The 23308-nt window shown below is 39.6% G+C and overlaps 1 protein-coding gene across 1 annotated transcript; it reads left to right on the top strand.

The window, feature by feature from the left end:
* Nucleotides 1-6286: 6286 nt before the first annotated feature.
* LOC104053727 (pancreatic lipase-related protein 2) lies at nt 6287-23109 on the top strand. The gene is made up of 12 exons (XM_064464480.1): nt 6287-6486; nt 7945-8099; nt 10253-10378; nt 11333-11467; nt 12192-12300; nt 13432-13551; nt 13641-13763; nt 16754-16869; nt 18422-18551; nt 19938-20049; nt 21834-21996; nt 22909-23109. Exons 1-12 carry the CDS (start codon nt 6438-6440, stop codon nt 23107-23109), a joined length of 1539 nt encoding a protein of 512 aa, XP_064320550.1. The 5' UTR covers nt 6287-6437.
* The last annotated feature ends 199 nt before the right edge of the window (nt 23110-23308 follow it).

The following is a 23308-nucleotide window of genomic DNA, read 5'->3' on the forward strand; positions in this document are numbered from 1 at the left end:
AATGATGCTACCAGATAGGGATTTGTCCCAATTACTTCATAAAGGATAGCTTCCTATTCTACTAATAACCACAAGCTTTAATTAACACAATCAAAAATTCAGAAATATAAAATCAAAGGCTTTCAGATAGAACTTCTATCCCACCACTTCATGTAATCTTTAAACCGTATAACAAAAATCATTGTGATTAATTACAATTCATTTACCTCAACTTTCTTCAGCACTGTGGAAAACAGCTATGATTAGAATCTTTATTCCATGCTTTCCCATTAATCTGTGAAATACATTTTATATGGTATTTAATTTCCTTTTCTAAAAATAGTTTCTACCTTTTCAAATGTACAAAACCAGTAATTTCATGCTAGATGGTTGATTAGAGAAAGAAAGAAATGGCAATTGGTTAGGAAAAATTCCAAAGGTTTGCTTCTTTCTTTCTTTTTTTTTGCACTGTAGTTAACTAATTTACATCTTGAAATTTAGATCAACACACACAGTGTCCATAGACCTTAAAATACCTTGCTGGAGGAGATTTAAAATTTTGTATTTATATCACATTCTCCAGTGTCCTATTTTGTACTTTGAAATTCAATGCTGTCTTCAGAATATACGTCAAGCACAGGAGTGTTTTATCACAGAAATGATTAAAAGCTAACTCACTTGGATTCTGTTTGACACAAGCTAAGGCATAACCTCAGTAATACATTTATTTTGTTTATTAAGACAAAAATTTCCGATATTGCCTGGTGAAATCAGTCCAACTCTGTTGAATCCAATCAGAGACTGACCTACCGTCCAAGTTTCAATATGTAGCCTATATTCTTACAATCTGCAAGTAGCTGCTGTAGAGACAAGCACGACCTATTAACTAATCAGATGCTTATTAGCAATTGCACCATTATTATGTGAAAATAATAAAACACATGTTTTCAAGCTTGAAAGCTTGAACTTACTAACACCCTTTGAATTCTTTTCTTCTCTAAACAGTTCCAGGGAGAGGGATATTTTATCAAACTGAAGCTCTGTGCAAATATGACTTTTTTTCCCATTTTTTCCAATCTAAAGTTAATTTTACTGAATTTTGCCAAATGAAAGTTAAACAGTACTAGAGCTGAAAGAGGATGCTTAACTTTGCTCTATTACATCTATTACAGGGTATGGATCTCCAATTTTCTAGGAGCTCTAAACTGACCGTGAATTAAATAACTTTGTAGCATGGTAGTGGGATGTTTCGGACCTTCTCAGCTACGCCAGGTCTGTCCAGGACAGTCCAGGCTAGACAGCCCTCTTGATTTAGACAGCAAAAGGCCAGATGAAGCTCAGGGGAATGTTTCTTGCAGTGTTCCTTGCAAAGTTTAATCATTCCTCACCCATCTTCTCAGGAATGCCAGTAAGTGTTACAGGTAACTGAGCCGTAAGGACGGTAACCAGAGAGGTAAGCAGTGAATAAAGAATGGCTAATTACACACTTACAGCCTTTAAAATTCATATTGCTATGAGGAGAGCCAGTGCTCTTAAACTGCTTCTTCATTGTAATATAATTACTGTGACAAAATGTAGTCAGGAGCATTACAGACCAAATCTCATGGTATCTCCAGGATCACCTTAAGAAGTACAAGAAAACTACCATGAGAGGTACAAATAAGTCACACAACAGCTGATAAATGGTATTAAAATACAAAGCAAGTAGAACTTAACATTTAGTGCTCTCTCTTTAGCTAAGAATTATTATATTCTATGAGTGATTCCATTGGGACTGGCATCAACAGAAGTATTAGAAGCTGGATCATAATGAAGGAACAGCAGATAAAAAGAATAATAATCCCTCCATATCTATTTCAGCAGCTAGGCAGACTGGAAAGAATATACTTGCTGCTATTTAAGGGGTTTTTATTCAAAAGTGTTACTTCATTAGGGCTTTACAACTGCTGGAAAAGGTGACCTTTGCATTACTGTTACACTTGTAATAAAAATTATTCGTACACTATCCAAAACTCCGTTTCACACCCCACAACATACAGAGGTAGGTAGGTAAGTCCCTGCCCAGAAAGTGTGCTCTCCAGGTTAAGACATGACAAGTGGGGGCAATTACCATTAAAGGACAAAAGGAAAATAAAATGCATAAACAACCATGCACAATAACTTAAATGAATTATCCCTATTAGTCCTATTCTTTGTCATAACATGCTACATGCACTGTACCTCATCACAGAAGTTCCTTTCTTAGAGAGGTTGCTATAGAAGGGAGATTTTAGGAGAGACTGCACAAAGCTGTCTTTGAGCTGCAGAACTTTGGCCACTTCATCCCTCAAGAAAACAGACATTCATGAACAAAACTTCAGGACAGAAGGAATTTTCCTTACTGGTTTTGGTAATGGAGGGGAAAAGACTAATTTTCATCTACTCCAGTGAAAGGGAATAAGCAGGCACTTTCCTGCCTTCGCTGGCATATAAGGGAAAAACAGAAGTCAGCCTGGAAAAGAGACAGGGGTGTGAACGTGGCCTATAAAATGAAGAGGATCATGGAGAAGGCAAATACAAAATTACTTGTTCATCTTCTTCCACACTAGTAACAGGGGGCATGAAATGAACCTGGCAGTCGTACACCTCAAGACAAATAAAAGGAGATAATTCTTCTCATAGTTGTGTAATTACAACGTGCGGCTGTTTGATACGGGATGCCAGGTGTGCTAAAAGCGTGCATGAGTTCAGGGACAGCTTAGACAAGTTGATGGAAGAGAAATTCTCAAGAACTTCTAAGGGGCGGGGAGTCAGCATTTTGCAGCTTGCTACTTCCTGCATGGGTCCCACGTAACACTGCAGTCATTAACCCCATTAAAGTAAGGAGTTTTCTAGAAGCTGACACAGAAGTGCTGACATCTAACAATGCTGCTGAGCTACAGCCTTCCTGGTTTTAGTAAACTGGCATAGAAAACCCATTTCACGCCTGATGGAGTAAATCCTCTGACTAATTTGTTACTCATATGAAGATGCCTTGCTCTCCCAGTAACCTTGTCTTAAACACTGGAGGAGCACTGTGGTGCCTCACAGGCTGCTGAAAGGCACCATGAACGTCACTAAATAATCACTTCATGTGTTCTGAGAAAAACCTAGAGAAGTTAAGCTCCAATTGATGCTCAATACTAGCTAGAATGAGTAGAATATAGAATAGAATATAGCTAGAATAGAATTTATAAGAAATGCATAGTACACATTTGCATCTAGGACGTGAAACGATGCTTTCATCATAGGTAAAATCAAAAGTCCTTAAATATCTTGTAATTCTAATTTTAACTTGGCAAAGTTACTGGATCATTGTAAGTGGTCTGAAATCATCACCACCAGACAGCTATTGAAGCCCATGTTGCAGCAGAGGGTTGAGGTATGGCTTGGGACTCTAATACCAGGTTCCAGAAAGGCTTCTTAATGTAATGGGTAATTCAGATTTCTTGAGCTCCCCAGAGAGCATATGCACCAAAATACTCTCTATAGGTAAAATCTATGAACTCAAATTAATGAGAATAATTTACTGAGTCACCTAGGTTAATTTTGAGTTACCTGCCTCTGCAGCAAACTCTTCTTCTGAAGTGGGAAGAAATTATGAGGATAGACTGCAGTCAGGCTTTGGTCCAATATTACATATAATAGAATGGAATCAGAAGCAGGTAATGTAGATTAGACACTAATTTTCTGTGGGGCCTTTAAATTCTAATGAATCAGCCTCTCTAAGTTTGTCTATAAATGCTTAAATGTATAAAAAAATTAAGCATCCACTTCTGTTGATTGTGATGCTGTATCACAGATCTGAGCATACCATGTGCTGTAGTATCCCACCTCTGAGTGCCTGATGACCTAGGGTAACTTGGAAGTAGATTTTTTTTTTGAGTGTTTCTTTCAACCGTTTCTTCCAAACACCAGGTCGGGGCTTTTGTTTGCTGAATTCTCTTGGTGACTGGTTAACTGGCTCATCTCCACCCTAACAACAGTCTTTAATATTGTGAGCAGAAGATAACTCAAATGAATTTTAATGTGAATAATTCAACACTTTATTGGGCTTAGACCCGACGACATGAAAAAACCAAACTCCCTGAGCTACATACTAACCTTCTTTACCTCCTTTCTTAATTTTCTGCTAGGGTTAGAGCACAGAGATGGAGGATCTGCTTGCTTCTACAAGCTGTATCTGAAGTAATTAACCTTTCAAGGCTAGCTAAGCAAAAAAAAAAAAAAAAAAAAGAAAAAGAAAAAAGACTGGAAATGTTTTTGTCCTTAGCACTCTTAAGAATCACTTTAACCCAGTTCATAATTGTATGTGCTAGCTATAAGTCATCAGTCAGTGGAAAGGATTATACCCAAAGGGAGTCTCCCCTTTCTGTACACCCTTGGCTTAGGAGGTGCCAGCAGTAACCCAACATACTCAAAGGGCTTAATATTGAAATGCTGAGTCGTGAGATTCTCATTTGTGTCTACATACAGGAACAAAGATTTCTAGGAAAGCCTTATCAGAAATGTTAACATAATAATGTGACAATATAGTACTATGTGAAAAGACATCATTATCAAACCAGTAAAAACTAAAATTACTGCAATTAATATGATTTAATTAGGAAGGTTCATGGTGATCAGATGTAGTGACAATCTTCCCTGTTTATGTTTAAAACCATTTCTGTCATCTTTTCAAAGAAAAGTCAGGTAATACATTTCACTAGCAAAATTATAGACAAGAGAACTACAAGGTGAACAAATAACAGATGATAGACTGGGCAATTTAAATTTTTAATCATTTTTCACCCTTCTCTCAGGTAACAGCTTAAACCCTGCCAATATATATGCTACCATACAAATAACACCTTGTTTGTGTCTTGAAGTTGTAATGGTAGACTTAACTATCAAATACAAATTTTAAAATATTGCTTCAGACCCTAAATTTTTTAAGGCAGTGGTCAGCTCCAGGAAGGATAGTTTTGCTACTAAAACTCTGGAGTAGGACCCAAAAGCTTGGGGTTCTGCTGCAGCTTTCCGGTGTGCTGCCAAGGCGCTTGAATTCCAACTCAGCATCACACCGAGACGAGCAGCCCAGCCAATAGCAAAGGCCTTGCTGCTGATCCTGAAAGGCTGTGTGTTTGTTCAGTGTTTACATCACACTTCACAGTACTTTTAAGCTTTAAAAATAATTACCAGCAGACAACAATAACACCCAATTTGAAACTTTGCATTAAACGGGTGGAGTCACGCAGCAACTGGTCTGACCTGGTTCGGGTTATCTCAGATGAAGCATGCCTGACACAAGGTGATCTCTTTTGCCACTACCCAGCAGTCAGAGATGCAGCTGGGAACCCAAGCCTTGTGCAGCGGCGGCGGGGGAGCCTCCCTCCGCCGTGTGCCCTCATTGGGCAGGCGCAGTACTGTCCTGCTTCGTTCCAGGCTCCTCAGAGGGCTTCTGCAAGGCTTGCCGCAATCCACTGAGAGCTACACCAAAGAACGTACTCTGAGCCTTGCCAAGGTAAAATGGGATATATTGGAGACAAAAGCATCTAAGGAACATCAATTAGGTGCATTGTGATAAGGTATGGGGCATTTGGTGAGTGGCTGGAGGAGAGGAGATGGAAGCAGGGCATGCTTAAACCTGCAGTGGGTTTCACTTTGCTTCTAACCGTGTATTACTGACTTCAGGAGTCTGGGGGGAGTACGGGTGGGGAGGGCAGGAAGGGGCGCAGGACTCACTGGAGGATCAGGGCCTGATATTAGAGTTATCTAAGACTGATTTTCTTTCATTTGAAGATGTTACTAGTAGTAGTAAGATTAAACGTAGGCTTTCCCTACTTCACCTCAAAGTAAATGACTGGTTCCATTTACTCCGATCCTACCTATCAGCTGATGATTAATTGATCGAGCAGATCAGGGCTGATAAGTGTACAGGATTACAGAAATTATCAAAATGAGTTTTCAAGACTATCTATATGATTTAGAAACACAAAATAACTTTGTTCCTGGGTTCTTTTAAATACAATCACTGCATAGCAGTTCTATGAGTAATTTTTCTACTAAATGCTAGAAGAAACTTCACTGTAAGAAAACAGTTGCTGCAATTCCTTTAAGAATTTCATTTGATTGTCCATAAATTGCTGCTCTAGAGAGAAAAAAAAAGCTTCTGTTTGTCAAGGTCAGGTAGGCAATCTTCAAGAGATGCTTAGAGGATACCCTGTGCATGCAAAATCTCCATGGCAAACAGAAAGAATTCCAAAAGTTGTTTTCTTGAAACCTTGCTATATTTAAGGAAGTGTTGATTCTTTTGGATCCAACTCATTAAATGCCTGAAGTACTTCTATGGTCACTGTGATTTGTTTTATTTTTTTTTTTTAAATGGGTTGAGGAAACCCTTATGTGAATTCCAGATTCTATTTTTAATTTGGTTTGAACTGTATTCTTATTTGCTTTAGATGTTTGCAGTATGGATCACTACTCTCTTTCTTCTTGATGCAGCCAAAGGTAAGACACATAGTTGATAAAATCAGTAAACACTAAAACTTGTTGTGTGCAGCTTACACCAGAATAACTATGTTTTAGAAAAAGGATGTGCTTTAGAACAGGTTTAACAGATTTCTTCATTAGGAATGTTGAGTTACATCATGTCTTTCCCACATTTAACCTATTAATTTTTAATTCTGTAAAGGCTTTTGCAGCTAGCAAAAAAAATGGGAAATAGAAAAGGTATTTTTGTATATGAATTGATCCTGAAATTCTTCCAGAACAGTTTCCCCTACCCACCCTCAAGCCACACCAACATTTATGGTAGCTACAGCGCTTATAATGCTAGCTTAGGCACTTACTCTTCTCAGTGCTATGCAGAGAACGAGAAAATAGTCCCAGTCCAAAACACCTCTTTACCAATAGGAAAGAACCGTTCAAGAGGGGCAGACACACAGAAAGAGCAGAGAGAAACAAAGAGGCATAGTCCAAAAGTTCACTGGCTTCAGAGGGAAAACCCCTGTGAAAATGACTGGATCATTTCTGGAGTCTCTAGGTGCAGCTCCGCAATTAAATCTTCCCTTTCTCTAGATGTATTTCCCGTATATATTACTCTGCCCCTGTGTTTCGTACAGAGTAACAAATGCAGTAAGTCACGGTCTGATGTAGTATGAATCTGTCACCTATCCTAGGTAAATAAGTACAATTTTTCAGTATCTTTTTAATAGCCATAAAAATTATTTGGGATTTCACAACTGTTGTGCTACGACAGTGGGTAAGGATGACATTTAATGGCAATACCTGTATGTCATATTTGTATCATTGCTGTATTAAAGCCACAACAGAAACTGGGAAACTCTAGGCACAGACCACACTTCCTGAGGCTATGCTTTGCTCTAGGCTTCCACTCAAATTCCACTTCATTGCTTCCACTAAAATCGTATGAAAATAAAAAAGGAAGATGTTTAATGTATATTATGGAGCAACCAGAGGTATCTATTTTAATGTTTTAGTTTCATTTTACTCCTTCATTAATTGTTGCACAAGAAGTAACAATTTAGATAACCCCTGGAGCATTAGCACTAATTTGAAGGACTGCTCTGCACTGGCAGCAAAAGCTGGTTTGTTCTCTGGATCCGTAGAGGATCGAGAGTTTATTACCTTTTTCCAATGGCTGTGTAACGGTATGTTTGATAAAATAAGTCATGAGTTCAACAAACTGAGCTCTATACTGTGCTTGCAACAGGAATCACTCTTGAAGTTCAAACCTCTATTACATGCACAAGGCACAGGAGCGCAACTAAGCCCCTTAATGAAAAATGAACACAGGTGCCATCCTAACCTGAATCAGCCATTTTCCATTTTCTGCTTCCCTGGCATAAACGCTATCCTGCCACCTTCTTGTGAAGTTGTAGCAGCTGTACCTGCTATGTTCCCAGAATACTAACCTTTTTTTTTTTGTGTGTGTGTGTACCCCAGGAAGGGAAGTTTGCTACAAAAGGCTTGGATGCTTTACAGACAGGCCCCCTTGGTCTGGGATCCCAGGGAGACAACTGGCAGGCTTGCCCAGCTCTCCAGAGGCTGTGAACACCAATTTCCTCCTTTACACTAGAGACAACATCGTGATATATCAAGTAAGAAACTGCTTTGTTCCAATAACTGAAAGTATACTACACATTCAACAAATTATACAGACAGTTTCTTTTATCCTGTATTTTTGCTTAAAAGTCTCCCTGGAGGTCTTTTCCAACCATAATGATTCTATGGTACTATGGAGAGGCCCCAATCCTATATTACACACTCCATGAACAGTCCATCCCAATTTCCTTTCATCTCATCTCTTTTTTCTCATTTCAGCTTTCTGACAAGCCAGGTGTACTTACAACATATTATTCGTAGCCTTCTAATGCAAATCATCTGAGATATTGTGGATATTTTTAATATACTTCTCTGCAGTAGGCTAATGGCCCAAATTCAGCTTCAGGTTTAGCACTATAAAGCCAGAGGTGGGGGAGGCAATACAAAAGGAAAGCTCAATTTTGGCTCCTGTGTGTCTCCAGCTTAAAACCATATTTCAGGCCCATACACATAACTTGGGGATGTGGTTCCTACACATGATTACTAGGTCCTCTGAACTATATACAATTGGTCTCAGAGGCTCTTCTTATGCGGTGGCCAACACTGAGCCCTAAGAGCAAGTAAATAGTTAAGAGTGAAAGTCAGAAAAGTATCTGTGTTCACCAGAGAGGGAAAGGAAAATAACACAAAAAATTAAAGGAAAGCTTAGAAAGGAAAACAGGAGACTAAAGAAAAAAAAATTAAGGAGAGAATGAAATCATATGTGGAAAAAGAAGGAAACAACCAAAAAGAGAATGAAATGGCAATGGATAAAGAAAATAAACAAATATTAAACATTTTTTGGAAGAATGGGACTGAGGGAAAATGAAGACTAAAAAGCTAATGAAAAAGACTTGGTAAGATATACCTTAGAGAGGGTTTGGAGGATTCTCTTACAGAGAGTTGAACCACGCTATCCCTGATGAAAACACATCAGGTAGAGAAGCACACAGACAGCAGACTGGAGCTGTATGGAAGAATAAAAAGTAAAAATGTGAGGTTGTCTACAACATCTGCAAACTAGTGGCAGCGAAAGGAAGCTCTAGACTGTGACAGAGTGAATAATGGAAGTGGTTAAAAGGAGCCTGCAGGGCTGTTTATGATGGATTAAATGGGAACGTACTGAAAAATGCCAGCAGTGAGTCAGCCCTTTCCTCTGAAGATCAGCAGGTACTGGGAAAAGGCAAAAGCTCACAGCAGGATGCTCAAGGTGTTAGAGGTCTCTGGCCTGAGCTCATCCACAGCATGAAGCAGTTTTGTGGAGCTATAGGCTAGTCTGGTGAAAGAAGAGAAATGACCATCAGAGTGTGAATTTCAGTTGGATGATGAGCAAGAAAAATGAAGCAAATTAATATGAAAAGGGAGGCAGGCAATTTGTTGCTGTTGGTGGCTTACATTACATGAAAAAGGCTTCATAGGTTTTTTTTTTAGTATCGATGGCAGTCACAAAATGTGGAGGTGTTTAATGATTTCTCCTCTTTGAGTCTCCTCAGAACAAGCCCAACATCTCTAGCAGAGACGGCCTATGAGGTTTTAACTTTAATCAGTCTTTCGGTGAAGATGAGATGTGTGCTAATTAGTGCATGACATCCCCTTTTAATCTTACAAAACCAAAACAAAAAAATAAGTAAGAGCCAAGTTTTAAAACAACCCAGCATTCAGAATTTCTTTAAAGGAAAATAATGCCTTCCTTCTCAATAAACCCCAAAATATCTACAGCCTCTGATGTTGTAAGCCTGGAGGGCTTTCTCATAAAATATAAATAAGCTTAGTAATGAATGTCTTATCTTCAAAGAAAAAAGAAAGAAAAGTAGGTATAGATTCAAAGTCAACTGCATAATACCTTGCAGATGCTATCTTTGTAATTCTATGACCAAGTTTGATAAAATCTTGTATTTACATGGCATTTTGTACCAGTATATCTCAAAGCATTACGCAAAGGATGCCAGTATCATTAGTTCAATTAACTGGAGGAAGTGAATCATTTGTTGAAGTCATTAATTGATACCCCCCGGCAAGGCAGATTATGAGGGAGGAATAAGACCCATCTCTTCAGAGTCCAGAACTATGCCTTAACCACTGGGTTAGTCTGCCCTGTATCAAAATGTACACTGGGATGGAGCAGTCACATCCTTGTTGTGTTGTTTGTTCATTGTCTTTTTTAACACAGAAAATTTCTGCTACAAATCCTTCAACTATCAAAGCTTCAAATTTCCGAACACACAGGAAAACCCGATTCATTATACATGGCCATCTTGCTGGAGCAGACCTCCCCTGGATAGCAAATATATGCAGGGTATGGTATGACCATCATCTGACAGTCATTTTGCTTGTATTTGAAGGTGCAAATATCCACACCATCCCATTAACTGGCTTAAAATTCCCACATAAAATTTACACCTCTGTTCTCTTGTTAATTCAGGGATTATATGAGGGGAAAAAAAATCAGAATGAAGCTCAGTTCCAAATGACCTCGCTTTTGTTCCTAGCTATGAGTATAGTGCACTTCAGCCTTCTGCTAAGTGCCCTTTTGCTGCATTCACCTCCACAGGAAAGCTATAATTGACTGATTTTTGAACTCTTTGCCAATAATAAAGGAGGAAGAAAACTCACCTTTCTCACATCAGCAAAAGGTCAAAATAAACTTTTCTGTTTGAGTGAAGCATTTGATTTAATAAAAACAAAATGCTTTGTTCAACAGATTGGTTTCATTTTATTTAGGCACATTTCAAAAATGAAATTCTTTCAGAATGAAAAATCAGAATGTTCCGTTGCCAGAAGTGTATAAATAGAATATTTTGGTTAATGTATATGAACTTTGGGGCTGAACAATTGAAGTACATGAACACAAATTTATGAATCCTTTTAGATGATCCAAGCATATAAATTCTGAAGAATAAAGCTTGGACAATAAAAAACTAGTTGTACTATCCTCTTGTTTTAACTGGAGTACTGTCATTAAGAGAAATTAATACCCTAAAGTCAACCAAGGCCTCTGGAATGGAAAACAGAACTGAAGCAAGGTTTTATGTGTCTTTATAGTGTTCAAACCACTGCCTCCACTCTGCCTCCTTGTGTTGATTCTTCAGTATTAGGAGGAATTAATACACTAAAGATGTGTCTTTACCAGTCACATAAACAAAATGAGTCCCCGGCTATAACAAAACAAAATATTGTTTGCATATACCCTGCTACAACTGTAATTCACGCCTGTTTGCTTCTGTTCTCCTGTTTTTGTGTTTTCTACCAGTTCATGTTTCACACTGAAGACGTGAACTGCATTTTGACTGACTGGAGAGGTGGCTCTAGTGGTTTGTACACCGATGCAGTTAATAACGTCCGCATTGTGGGGGCTGAGCTGGTATATCTGGTGAACATTCTTGAGGTAAAAGTATCCGTGGAACATGAAAGTCGGCACATAGTCTGTATTGTAAAGGCTGTGTTCAGGGTGGCATCTTTAGGTCTGATGCAATAGAGTCGGGAAGTACAGAGGTACTCCATAAGCTGAAAATATCATAAAAAGCCTCTAATCCTGCACAAACGGAAGTACCTACTTTAGTGTCAGGCCACCAATGCCAGGCTTCCCGTGCAGAAGCTCAGCTGAGCATGGCACACCAGCAGCATTCCTGGCACATTCCTCCCCGTCCTGCAGGACCTGCATGGTGGAGCAGCTCCCTAGCAGGATGGCCACTTGATTCACACAGAAGGTGTGCCACAGAGAAAGGCACTGAAGACTTCTCTGCCACAAACTGCTATCCTGACCGGACTAACAGGTTCAGGGGTGAGGCAGCGCGGTCACTGGATACGCAACCAGTGCAGATGTAGGGGAGCTATGTGCAGGAGTTCCCTTTTCCTCCCATTCTGTCATAAACACCAATTCCTGACCGAGGTTATTCCCTTCCACAGGTGTGATATAAGAGGGGTTGGGCTGAATTGGGAACTGCTTCCCAACTGATCCCAGCACCTGCAACAGTAACTTCCCACCCAAGCCACTCCACGGCCCGCTGGTCTGGCCATGTCCAGGCACAGCATGGGGCCATGATGCAGCACCACAGGCTTGTATCCCCTGCTTAACATGCTTGCTTTTTCCTTTCCGTACATCTTCACAGAAAGACTATGGCTACTCTCCTGCCAACATTCATTTCATCGGCCATAGTCTTGGAGCACATGCAGCAGGGGAGGCAGGGCGAAGGAAACCTGGCATTGGAAGAATAACAGGTATAGCTGTTTATAGCAGCTGTTTCAGCTGATGAAGCTTTGTATTTTCATGCAACTTAAGAGAACTGAAGAATCACTGCTGCCTTATAAACACACAATACAGACCACAATGTACTGGTTTGTCATAACAGTATACAGCTAGCGTGATGGCACACAAACGAGGCCATGTTCTATCACATGCCATGCACTTCATGTCAACGTTCACAGCTCTGAGAAAGGCCTAACTGCAACAGATCAGAAAGGCTTAACTCTTCCAACTGTGGCTAAATAGAGGTCACTTTTCACAGGCCACAACAAGTCCCAGGGAGCACTTGGTTATGATTTTTAATTATATAAAAGAACAGGAACAAAATACTGTACTACATGTGGAATAACAGACTTGTAAAACGCTAGCAACTCACTGTCATATTTGGTTTTAAAAGCCTGCTCTAACATGACTTTTCAGCAGTTCAAAAGATGGAAAATCTAAAATGAAAAATTAAAAACCCTAGATCTAGTATGTCAGGATGGGACAGTAAATAGCCATGGGCACCCTGAAAAGGAAGAAAGCTGCCAGTCGCATAGCTGCATGGACTCTCTGTGTCGTGCCACACTCAAACATCACTTTTTTCAAAGGCTTACTATTTTCTGCCTTTCTTTCTCCTCCAGTCAGTTCATTTGTCTGCATAGACATTGTTTTAGCTAAGCTGTGTAGACAGGAAGCAGCCGCATAAGCAATTCAGGGAAACTGGGATCAGAACTGTGTTGCTTTAGCCCTGAAGAGAGCTTGCTGACACTGAAGGGGTAACATTTTCAACCAAGCTCTTTTGGAAATAAAAATAGGTATTTGACAGAATAAAAATCCTCAAACAAATCTAAATTCTCAGAATAACATATCAAGATTTCATATTTTTCACTAACATGCAAAAAAACCCCAAACCTCTTCTCATGACATTGTTTCCCAAAAGTAAGCCAAGCACCCTTCATCATTTTACTGTGCTGCAATGCCTCCAACCACCTTTCTATTAAAACCCTGCTTGTTTTGCTGGATGTGGACCACAAAATATATTTTTAAATTTGGAGTAAAGGCAGAAATGTAATGTCATACAGTGTACACACATTATTTACCTCAGAGTATCTCCATTTATTTAGGTTTGGATCCAGCTGGGCCCCTTTTCCAGTATACTCCCACAATGGTTAGGCTGGATCCTTCAGATGCAAAATTTGTTGATATAATTCATACTCACGCTGGTCATCTTTTCTTTGACTTTGGTAAGTTTTCATGCAAAAGCTGACACCAACGCAGAGGTTGGCCACAATGTACCTGAGAGTGTTCAGCCTCAATTCATTGTGCATTTCAGCTCCAGGGATTCTTCAGACTTGTGGACACCTGGATTTTTACCCAAATGGTGGGAAGAGGATGCCAGGATGCAAGCAGCTTCGTGTACCTCCTGCAACCTGGAATATCAATGACCTTATGAGGGGTAAATATATTTTAAAGAAGTAATACCTCATTATAAGCTACAGTTAGAAATAAAGGCTATGCTAAAGTAAAGGATTTTGAATTTATATATTATGTATATAGTTTCAATTTGGACTAGGGCACGAATGCTCAAAAATGGAAGACTTGAAGCTGCCTGTGAAATACCCTCCAATTTTCTTTTATACTAATCAAGGCAAATTCCAGATGGAAACTTCAGTTTAAGCATGCAGACTTGTTCATCACAGCCTTTATAAGAGCCCGCCACTGTGCTGACAGACTGACCTCAGTGGGAATTCTACGTATGAAGGACAGGTAAAATTTCATTCAAGGACAATCCAAAAATTAGTATTTTAAAATCTGAGCTTCCCTTCTCCCTAGAGAGACATCAGTCCCAATATTACTGAGGTTAGACATACTCATCCACACCATTAACAGCTTTAGTGTCTTCAAAGGGAACAGCACAAGGTTAAAAATACAGAAGATGGTAAAATGACTGCTCCATTGATAATTTGTGTTCTTCAAAGAAAGCTGGACAGTTAATCAGAATTACCCTGGGATCCAGTACAATAGATCCCCAAAATTCTGTCTTCTGATCCTAACCTACAGAAATTAGAACATCTGTTATTCACAGCTCAATGTTTTGAAATCCCTACTGCTAGTTAAGTAATTGGCTTTCAAAAATGCTCTGTCTTAGAACTGGTTGGAGAACTTAGTAACAAAGAGGACTGAAAGCTGACTATGCACAAAGTCACTTGGAACCAAAACACACTCCAATCAGACTGCATAAGAATATCTGCATTTTCAGCCAAAAAAAATATTAAAAATTCCAGAGACATTTCACAAGGCAGTTGCAATGTTTTGTGGTGAAGCAGCAGCTCAGCTCTATTGAACACAAGCAGATGGAGTTGGTTGCTCACAGCAGCTCTGCAGAGAAGGACTTGGGGACACTGCTGAACGAAAAGCTGGACACGAGACAACAATGAGCACTCACAACCCAGAAGGCCAACCATATCCTGGGCTGCATCACAAGCAGCGTGGGCAGCAGGGCGAGGGAGGTGATTCTGCCCCTTTGCTCCACTCTGGTGAGACCCCCCCGCAGCGCTGCATCCAGCTCTGGAGCCCTCAGCATGGGACGGACATGGAGCTGTTGGAGCAGGGCCTGAGGAGGCCACAAAAATGGTCAGAGGGATGGAGCTCCTTCCCTATGAGGACAGGCTGAGAGCTGGGGTTGTTCAGCCTGGAGAAGAGAAGGCTGCGGGGAGGCCTTATTGTGGCCTTTCAGTGCTTGACGGGGACTATAGGAAAGATGGGGGCAATCTCTTTAGCAAGGCCTGTTGTGACAGGACAAGGAGTAATGTTTTAAACTAATGGAGGGTAGATTTAGACTAGATATAAGGAAGAAATGTTTTACAATGAGGGTGGTGACACATTGGCCCAGGTTGCCCGGAGAGATGGTTGATGCCCCATCCCTGGAAACATTCCAGGCCAGGCTGGACAGGGCTCTGAGCAGCCTGATCTAGTTGAAGGTGTCCCTGCTCACTGCAGTGGGGTGGGACTAGATGACCTCTAAAGGTCCCTTCCAACCCAAACCATTCTGATTCATGCAGCTCCTAAAAACAGAGACATCCTTAATTCCTGCCTCTTTGTTAAACCTTACTTTGTGCATATCTCTTCTGTTTGTATATATTTACATTTATGTAGTGCTTTTATGTATGAAGTGCTTTAGAAATGCTGTTCGGTAACTTCTTTCTACAGCTTTTGATGCAGTAGGGAAAGGAGTATTATGTTCCCATTGTATAGATGTGAAGTGAATTTGGCATTAGCACAAAGTAAGCCAACCATAAAAGCTGAGGTTTTTAAAGTCAAAAACACAGACCCTTCTGAATTACATTTAAAGAAGGAACTATAAAGAAAACATACTCAGGAAGCCTTGATGATGCAGATTATTTTCAAGAAAAACAGACAAAAGTACTTTTCAGAGGATTATTGATGTGTTTTTTTCTTTCCTTATGTAAAGAACAATGTGTGTCACTGATCAATACCGACTGGTCTGTCTTTAAGATGCATAAAGATTGACACTAGGTGAAATTCTGATTTCATTATAAACTGTGCCAGCTTGCAATTACTTCAGTGCCTCCAAGACTTCACCCTGTGATTAGGTGAGCCCACACACATGCTGAAGCAAAGTAGAGCCTATTTTTATACAACCTAACTTTATTATATTGTGCTTTGATAAAGGAGAGCCTTCAGAGCCAATGAAGACAATACTTGTTACAAGGGATGTGTGAATATAAACCAAACAGAACTTTCTTCTTTCCTGCACTGACTGCTTATATATCACTCTGATGGGAAAATGTATTTGTGTCAAATAATTCTGACACAACCAAGGACACACTGCCAAACATTTTGCTTTTCAGAGCATTTCACAGAATCACCACTGAAGTTAAAATAATTACCACAATACAATTACTACATTCTAGAAAAGAGCAGAAACTGTGGTTTTACAAAATACCATGTTGTGATAATGGTAAGCAAATGAAAACTTCTTCATAATAACTACTATATGCTTTACAAACTCTGTAGCTATGAATTATTCCAGTCTTTGAAATATCAAAGGGAAATTCTCCTAAATCCTCCTCAGTTCACATGCTAAAGTAAAAGCACTTAAGTACACATAGCAGGACAGGAGGCTGCATGAGGTCTGCCTTGGTGCCTCTCCACCTCTGTTAACTTCAGTATGAGCACAGGGACATGCAGATTAGAACCTAGCTCTTCCCCATTGAAAAAATATATATGTAGCCATAGGTACATTTTTTACTGTAAAACCAAATAACTCACACTTTAAATATATTTTTAATTATTTATTGGTTTTAATCTGAGACTTCACTGTATGTACATATGGTTTTGAGGAAAAACCTCACAAGTGTTGTTTTTGCATGGACTTTATGTTAATGTATAGCTTTAATCTTGTTTACCTGGGCTTTTTGCCAGAATATAGATCTGTTGGATGTGGACATAAAAGGAGTCTCCAGTATTATGCTGAGAGTATTATCACTCCCAATGGATTTGTCGGGTATCAGTGTGAAACATACCGAGCCTTTGTATTGGTAAGTACCAGGTACCTATTTGTCTGAGGGGTTATACCCCTGCCCTTCTTCTCTTAATAATTTCTGGGACAATTTCTACACTCTAGATCATGGGATACAGGCTATGCAGACCCCCTGACTACCCTCCTCCAGACCATATCCAAAAAACAAGGCAAAATGTAAAAGCAGCAAACTCCAGAAAAAAAAGATCCCGAAGAAAATAAGGCAGTAAATGTAAACAAAAGCAGTTACAAAGGGAGATGAAGAGCTGAGCAAGAGGGCAACAAGAGGCAGTGGCTGGGTTCACCTTTTGCATAGGTCAGCAATAAGGGACGCTCAGTCTGGTTTGAAGGAAGTCCATTTAAACCTGGTGAAACCCATCATCAAGAGGACAGCCTCTGGATTTCAAAAATGTTTAAACATCTGTATAAACAATAAATACCCACAGTATATAGGGCAGGGAAGATATTTATACAGCACAGCATTGCTCACACAACCCTCAGGTGGCACAAGAAAGAAGGCAGCACAATGTCCCAGTGTTTCATGCCTGATGTAACTGGGCATTTGGTCAACTAATTCTGCAGTGCACCTGAAGACTGGTCAAGACGGAAGACAAGTCTGAATTTGTTTCCATCTACTCCCAAAAGTTATGATTACAATTCTGCAGAAAAGTTGTTAATGTCTGTAGCAATGTTACCACATAACTTGAAAGCTTGATGTAATTCAGGACTTGAAAACTGAACCCTGTGCAATTTAGTGATGCAAGGCAAACGGTTTTTTTCAATCTCATAATAAACAAGTGACGATGATTATTTAGACTTTTATCCATCTAATGCCCAAATAGCCAAAGGTCCACAAATACCAGTTCCTACAGAACCTCCCAAATACCAAAACTGAGCTATCTAAACATAAAAATACCATTTTTCCAACTGCAGTTAAATCACTTTAACAGAAAATATACACGCTTCTCTTTTTTTTTCTTTAAATGACATCAAGGCCTTGATCTGAATGTTTGATCTATGTAGGCAGATTAATTTCATTAAGGTTCTGCATGGGAATAAAGGCTGAAAAGCTGACAGAACACATCCCAAAGCGATACCCCAAGCTTCAGTATTCCTAAACTTAAATATCTTATTTATATATCTTAAATATGTGAGTGAGACATTCAGCCAGGCCTCCTTGCAAATATGGTGACCCACCCTATAATAATTAACAGACAACATTTCAATGGACCCTATGAAAGATGAATATATTACTGGTATTTTACAGATCAGGTAGGAAGGCACAACATGCATTAACGTATTTGCTTATGGTCTCTGCAAGAGCATGAGGAATTAGGCCAGATTTTCAACCTGTTTCTTTCTGATTTTCAACCAGAATGAAATAAGCTGACTGTCCATTTCAGCTCCTTTTTTCACTGCACCAATAAATACTGAAGATATCGTCTGAAGTCAGAAGCAAGTACCTTTTCAAAAAAGCTGGGAAAAAGCTGAAATACCCTCATTTCTTAATATGTAAGAAGTAGGATTAAAACAGATAATGTCTTTTAACACACATTGTTATTTTCCCCCAGGGAGACTGCTTCCCATGTCCAAAGGAAGGATGCCCACTGATGGGTCATTATGCTGATAAGTTTTTACATAAAACTGAAAAAGAACAGCAAAAGGTTTATTTAAACACAGGACCCTTCCCTCCATATGCTCGTAAGTGCTTATTTTGGGTGATGAATGCTAAAGTGGCAATGAATTATGTGTGAACAAGTATCTTAGGGCTCTACAGGGAGCTGCTGAGTGGCAGTACAAAACCTAGAGTTTCAGCTGTGCTGGGAACATGCAGTACCAGCATTATCTGGGAAAGGCTGAGATAATTACAGAAATAGATCAACTGCTGCTGACTTCTGAGTTAGAAGCCCTGCTAAAATGTTGTTAATTAGACGACGGCTTCAAAAATTCTGTAAAGCTGAAGGTGGGAGGAACGTTATGCTGGAAGTACAAGATTTCAAAATTTAAAAAAATTTCATTGTTTGTATTGACAAAAATTTATAAAACTGGATCATTTAAGGATATTTTTGCAAAGGTTATCAAGTAAAAATGGCAGGGAGTAATAAGAAGTATAGTTTTAATTGTGATTAATGTACAAGCAGCCACAGAACTGGGAAATAAGAAAATTCATAAATAAATTATAATCCATCAGAGGTGATGAACTGCAAGGGCAATAAATGAGAGAGGGTCTTTGAGGTCCTTATTCACTAGGCACTAAAATATGAGAGCAAAATTAAGAACAAAGAATATCTTATATTACATCTCCACAGAGCAAAGTAAAAAAAAATCAATTTGATTATAGAGAAACCAGCCATTTCTCAAATCTGAATGAATACATTAATTTCAACATTGGCAAATTGTTGAGTTTATAGAAATTATAGCCTGAAACTAAATATGACCTTATGAAGTACATGAAGAGATTCTCCTTTTAATAGCCCAAATTAAAACCAGTACAAAAACTTCCCAGACCCGGCTGCTTGAAATCAATGCATGTTATTGCATCTGAGGCCTGCTTTTGCCTTAGGAAGACACGTAGGATGACAGGATCTCCTGACAGCTGTTGGGCTGTGCACAGGTATAACAAAAACCCTAAACACTGTGTATCGGGATCACCCTGGGAAAGCTGCTGGTTTTATTCAATGTACCTTTAACAACACAGCAGTCCAGTGGACCTCACTTCATAGTTGAGAGCTAACATCCTACTCATGAAGCCCCTCAGGGTTCCTCATCAGTTTAAGAAGTTTCAGATTTAAAAGTGAGGCCAAGTAGAAGAGCAAGGTCCAGTATTGGTCGAGGCAGATGAGATACCCAGCACAGTCAGTAGGTCAGCAAAGAGTGGATCTGCAATTTAGACCACTGTCAAGGAAATAATACTACCAGAACCATGCAGAACTAACATTTGCCTTAGTAGAGAGACATTTTGTTTGCTTACAAGCACATTTGTGCAATCCTTTCCTCCCCCTGAAAGACACTGAAACATATGAGAAGTTTTACCATTAGGAAAGAAACCTCCTTACAACCATAATTTATTTCATTTTGCTTTCAAAGGCTGGCGAAAAGAGATACATGTCAGAGTATCTGCAACAGAAACCATGAAGGGAAATATAGATATAGCCTTGACTGGAACTAATGGGATCAGGAAAATATATACAATTGACAAGTAAGTTTAACATGACTGTTGAAAAGATGGCTCTATCATTGTTATCATATTGAATTTATACACAGCTATTTTTACATGTTTCATCTTGATTTACTCTGGTAATAAAAGTAGATGGTAAGTATTTGAAGTTCCCTGTGTTACAGACTGTGGTCGAAATCTGCTTGCTGGTCTCTCTTGCTCTGTATTTTCTTTTCTGATGACGGTTAGCATGCAAAGTGGGCAAGAACAAAGAGCTTTGTGGCTACTGCTGCACTCAAATGTCATTTGGTGATCTCTGAGAAGACAGAGCGCTGCATGATGTACAGTCATTTAATCATTCCTTCCCCTAGGGAATATGTGAGTAAGAAAGTTGCAGCTTGCCTATGAACTGTGCTGGAGTCTGGGATCCTGTCCACTCAGCCTGGCTTTTTCCAGTAAATGTGAATTTAAATCTCAAAAACTGATCCTTGTCAAGAGCATAGTTTAAATATTGTAGAACCAACCTCTTCTGTGTTTGAACATAGTCCTGTTGCTGATCTGTACCAGGGGTACCTTTGGTTGCAAACATACTACTGCAGCAGTACACCTACAGGTAATTTCTATGTTAATGTCACACTGTAGTGTGCGTTCTGTTATAATGAACACTGATACCACAAGAGGCACAAATTTAAACTATAATTTTCAATTTTCATCATGGTTGAGAGCAAGCAGAAACACTGGGGGAACTTTTTGACTTGGACTTATTTGAAGATAGATCTCATTTTCCAAAAATAATGTCTAGAATAAACACCACAGCAATACTGACAAAGGCTGGGGTAACTATTGTTTTCATCCTGAAAGGTGCAGGATTTTAAGCAACTAATTCATCCAAATACTTCTGTAGATCTCTCTGAGTAGCTCTCTCCTCCTTAGGTACCAACAACCCTATACGTTAGGTTGATAGGCTGAAAGCCTGTAGTGGGATCCACAATAACCTCCCAATATAAGCAGGAATGGTGTTTCTTCTGCTTTCTCAAGTAAGGTTAATACAGAGACTCTGTGGCATTCACCAGTTTGCCTAGCTGGTATCAGCACCACAGACTTCAGCCAAAGGTGGGGCAAAAGTAACTTACAGTCCTCAGAACTTCCTCCAGGTATTCAGGATAAATCATATTGGGAGAGGTGAGGTAGCCTCAGCACTGCCACCGTAGCTTCAGGGAAGGCAAAAAAAATGCAGTACTGATTTGGAGGAAGAAATCAACCAAAATGTCGACAAGACATTTCTTCCCAATCCCTACAAAAAAGGTTAAATGGAAAGTACATTATACACATTTTTTTTTTTGGGTGTGGGGGTGTGTGTGTGTGATCTTCCCTTAAGTTTAGCCCTGTTACAGTGTTTGTCCAAAAAAGTATTTGATATATTTTATGTGTGAAAAATCTAAGATCCAAGGACTTTATAAAAGACTGCTACTCGGCTCAAATAGCTAGTCAGCAGGGAGGACAGAACTTGGTGTTTCTGGAGCTGAGACGTGATCCCCTACTGCCTGAGCTGAAATCCTTGGATCCGCGTGAGGCTCCACATCATGAGCCCTGTGTGTTCCCCAAGGAACACATTCTCCAAGAACATGTTCTAAGTTGAAGTTTTACCTAACATCCCTGATTGGTAATTCTTGAAAAAAATGTAATGAAATTATAACAATAGTATTCAAAGCTTCAACTCTCATAGCATCCCACAACTCATCTCTCTTTCTGCCTAAACTGTAGCATTTTTTTTCCTTGATTTGTAAAGAACACAGAGCATCACTTCCATGCTTTTCTTTTGGCAGGGGAACTTTCAAACCAGGCAACACATACCTGAACTATATTGATACAGAAATTTCTGGGAACATTTCAGAAGTTGATTTCCTTTGGAAAAACCATCCAGGTCATGTACACAGAGGCTGCATGGGAGCTGAAGAAGTCACAATAATATCTGGGGAAAACGGAAATGTGTGAGTACACGTCTAATGGCAGTTCCATCCTATGGGTTGGGGGTGGGGGGGGGAGGGAGGGACCAGACACGGACACGACACTCAACAAACAAAGCAAACAAACAGAAAAAGGGAAAAAATACCTAAACCTTCATCACATGGTATCATGCCCCTTAAAGCCAGTGGGTTTAAGTACCAAAAGTAAGAACCTAAACCACATTTCATGGCAGTACATGGATGCCTGGCTGACTACAGTTACTCCCACCACCTCAGCACTGCAGCCAGACTTCCCCAAAGACCAGAGATATCAAATCTGAAATTCTGGCAAGGTGTGGCCCTGCGCTTATAAGAAAGGTACAAGTTTTTCTCCTAAACTGCAGTTTCATGTGCCTACCTCTCCATTAGCACGTAGCACAGTGCGCCAGAAGCGGCTCTCCACAGTGTGACAGTATACTTGTCCTGGCAGGGCACTTTAGGCTGACTCCAACCCGATCCCATGGAGCGGGCACCCACTGGCATCTGCAGTGCATTAGGTACACTTCTAGAAAACACCTCTCAGTTTAGTTTTAACCAAAATGAATCCAGCTTATGTGTCCCAACACCACCCTGTCATGTAATTTAAAGTATGGTAAGTGGGGAAAATGGACTGAGAGATTACCTTCAAAAGCACACTCATGGTCCAAATTAAAATGCTAATGGTGTCTGAGCATAAAGGCAAACACATCTTAAAATTTAATAATTAGTCACTAACTAGTAATTCTTTAAAAAACACATTTGATAACACATACTTCATGATCTCAGTCTACTAGAACTCATGCTTTGACCTAATATGAAATAAAAATAGCGTTTATATTGATTGTCTTGGGCTGCTGCTAAGAAAATATCCCATTGTGCTGAAAAATATTTCCTTAAACTCTTCCTCTCTTACCAGGTCTGCATTCTGTGGCTGCGGAACCGTGCAGCCGAGCACATGGCAAGCCCTGGCGCTTTGCTGAGGCTTGGTGAGGAATGCAATGGTTGTCCACTGTGGCAACCCGCACCATCTGGAAGAGGTCACTTCTTCAGTCAGAAACAAAGTATTAACGAGGTTCCTTCAACAGATTATGAAAAATTTGCCCAGCCCACTACATAAGCTCTATTTCCAAATTAGTGTTGTCAGCTTTTATCCATACAGGGGAGTTGCACTTCGGTGAATTCCAGTTACAGGGACATATAACATGTATTTTACTAGTAACGTGCACATGCAGTGTGATTATATTTCAGAGTCAAGGGAGAAAATAATAAAACAGGGAAAAATGTCCTAGCCAATTCCCCTTTGAAATACACTTACC

Source organism: Phalacrocorax carbo, chromosome 12, assembly GCF_963921805.1.
Source record: "Phalacrocorax carbo chromosome 12, bPhaCar2.1, whole genome shotgun sequence".
Taxonomy (NCBI): Eukaryota; Metazoa; Chordata; class Aves; order Suliformes; family Phalacrocoracidae; genus Phalacrocorax; species Phalacrocorax carbo.

Excerpts from the sequence above, each read along its gene's own strand:
- LOC104053727 (XM_064464480.1), top strand. The coding sequence starts at position 6,438 with ATGTTTGCAGTATGGATCACTACTCTCTTTCTTCTTGATGCAGCCAAA. Across the intron at positions 16,870-18,421 it reads CATACCGAGCCTTTGTATTG|GGAGACTGCTTCCCATGTCC; the intron begins GTAAGTACCAGG and ends ATTTTCCCCCAG. Across the intron at positions 21,997-22,908 it reads TATCTGGGGAAAACGGAAAT|GTCTGCATTCTGTGGCTGCG; the intron begins GTGTGAGTACAC and ends CTCTCTTACCAG.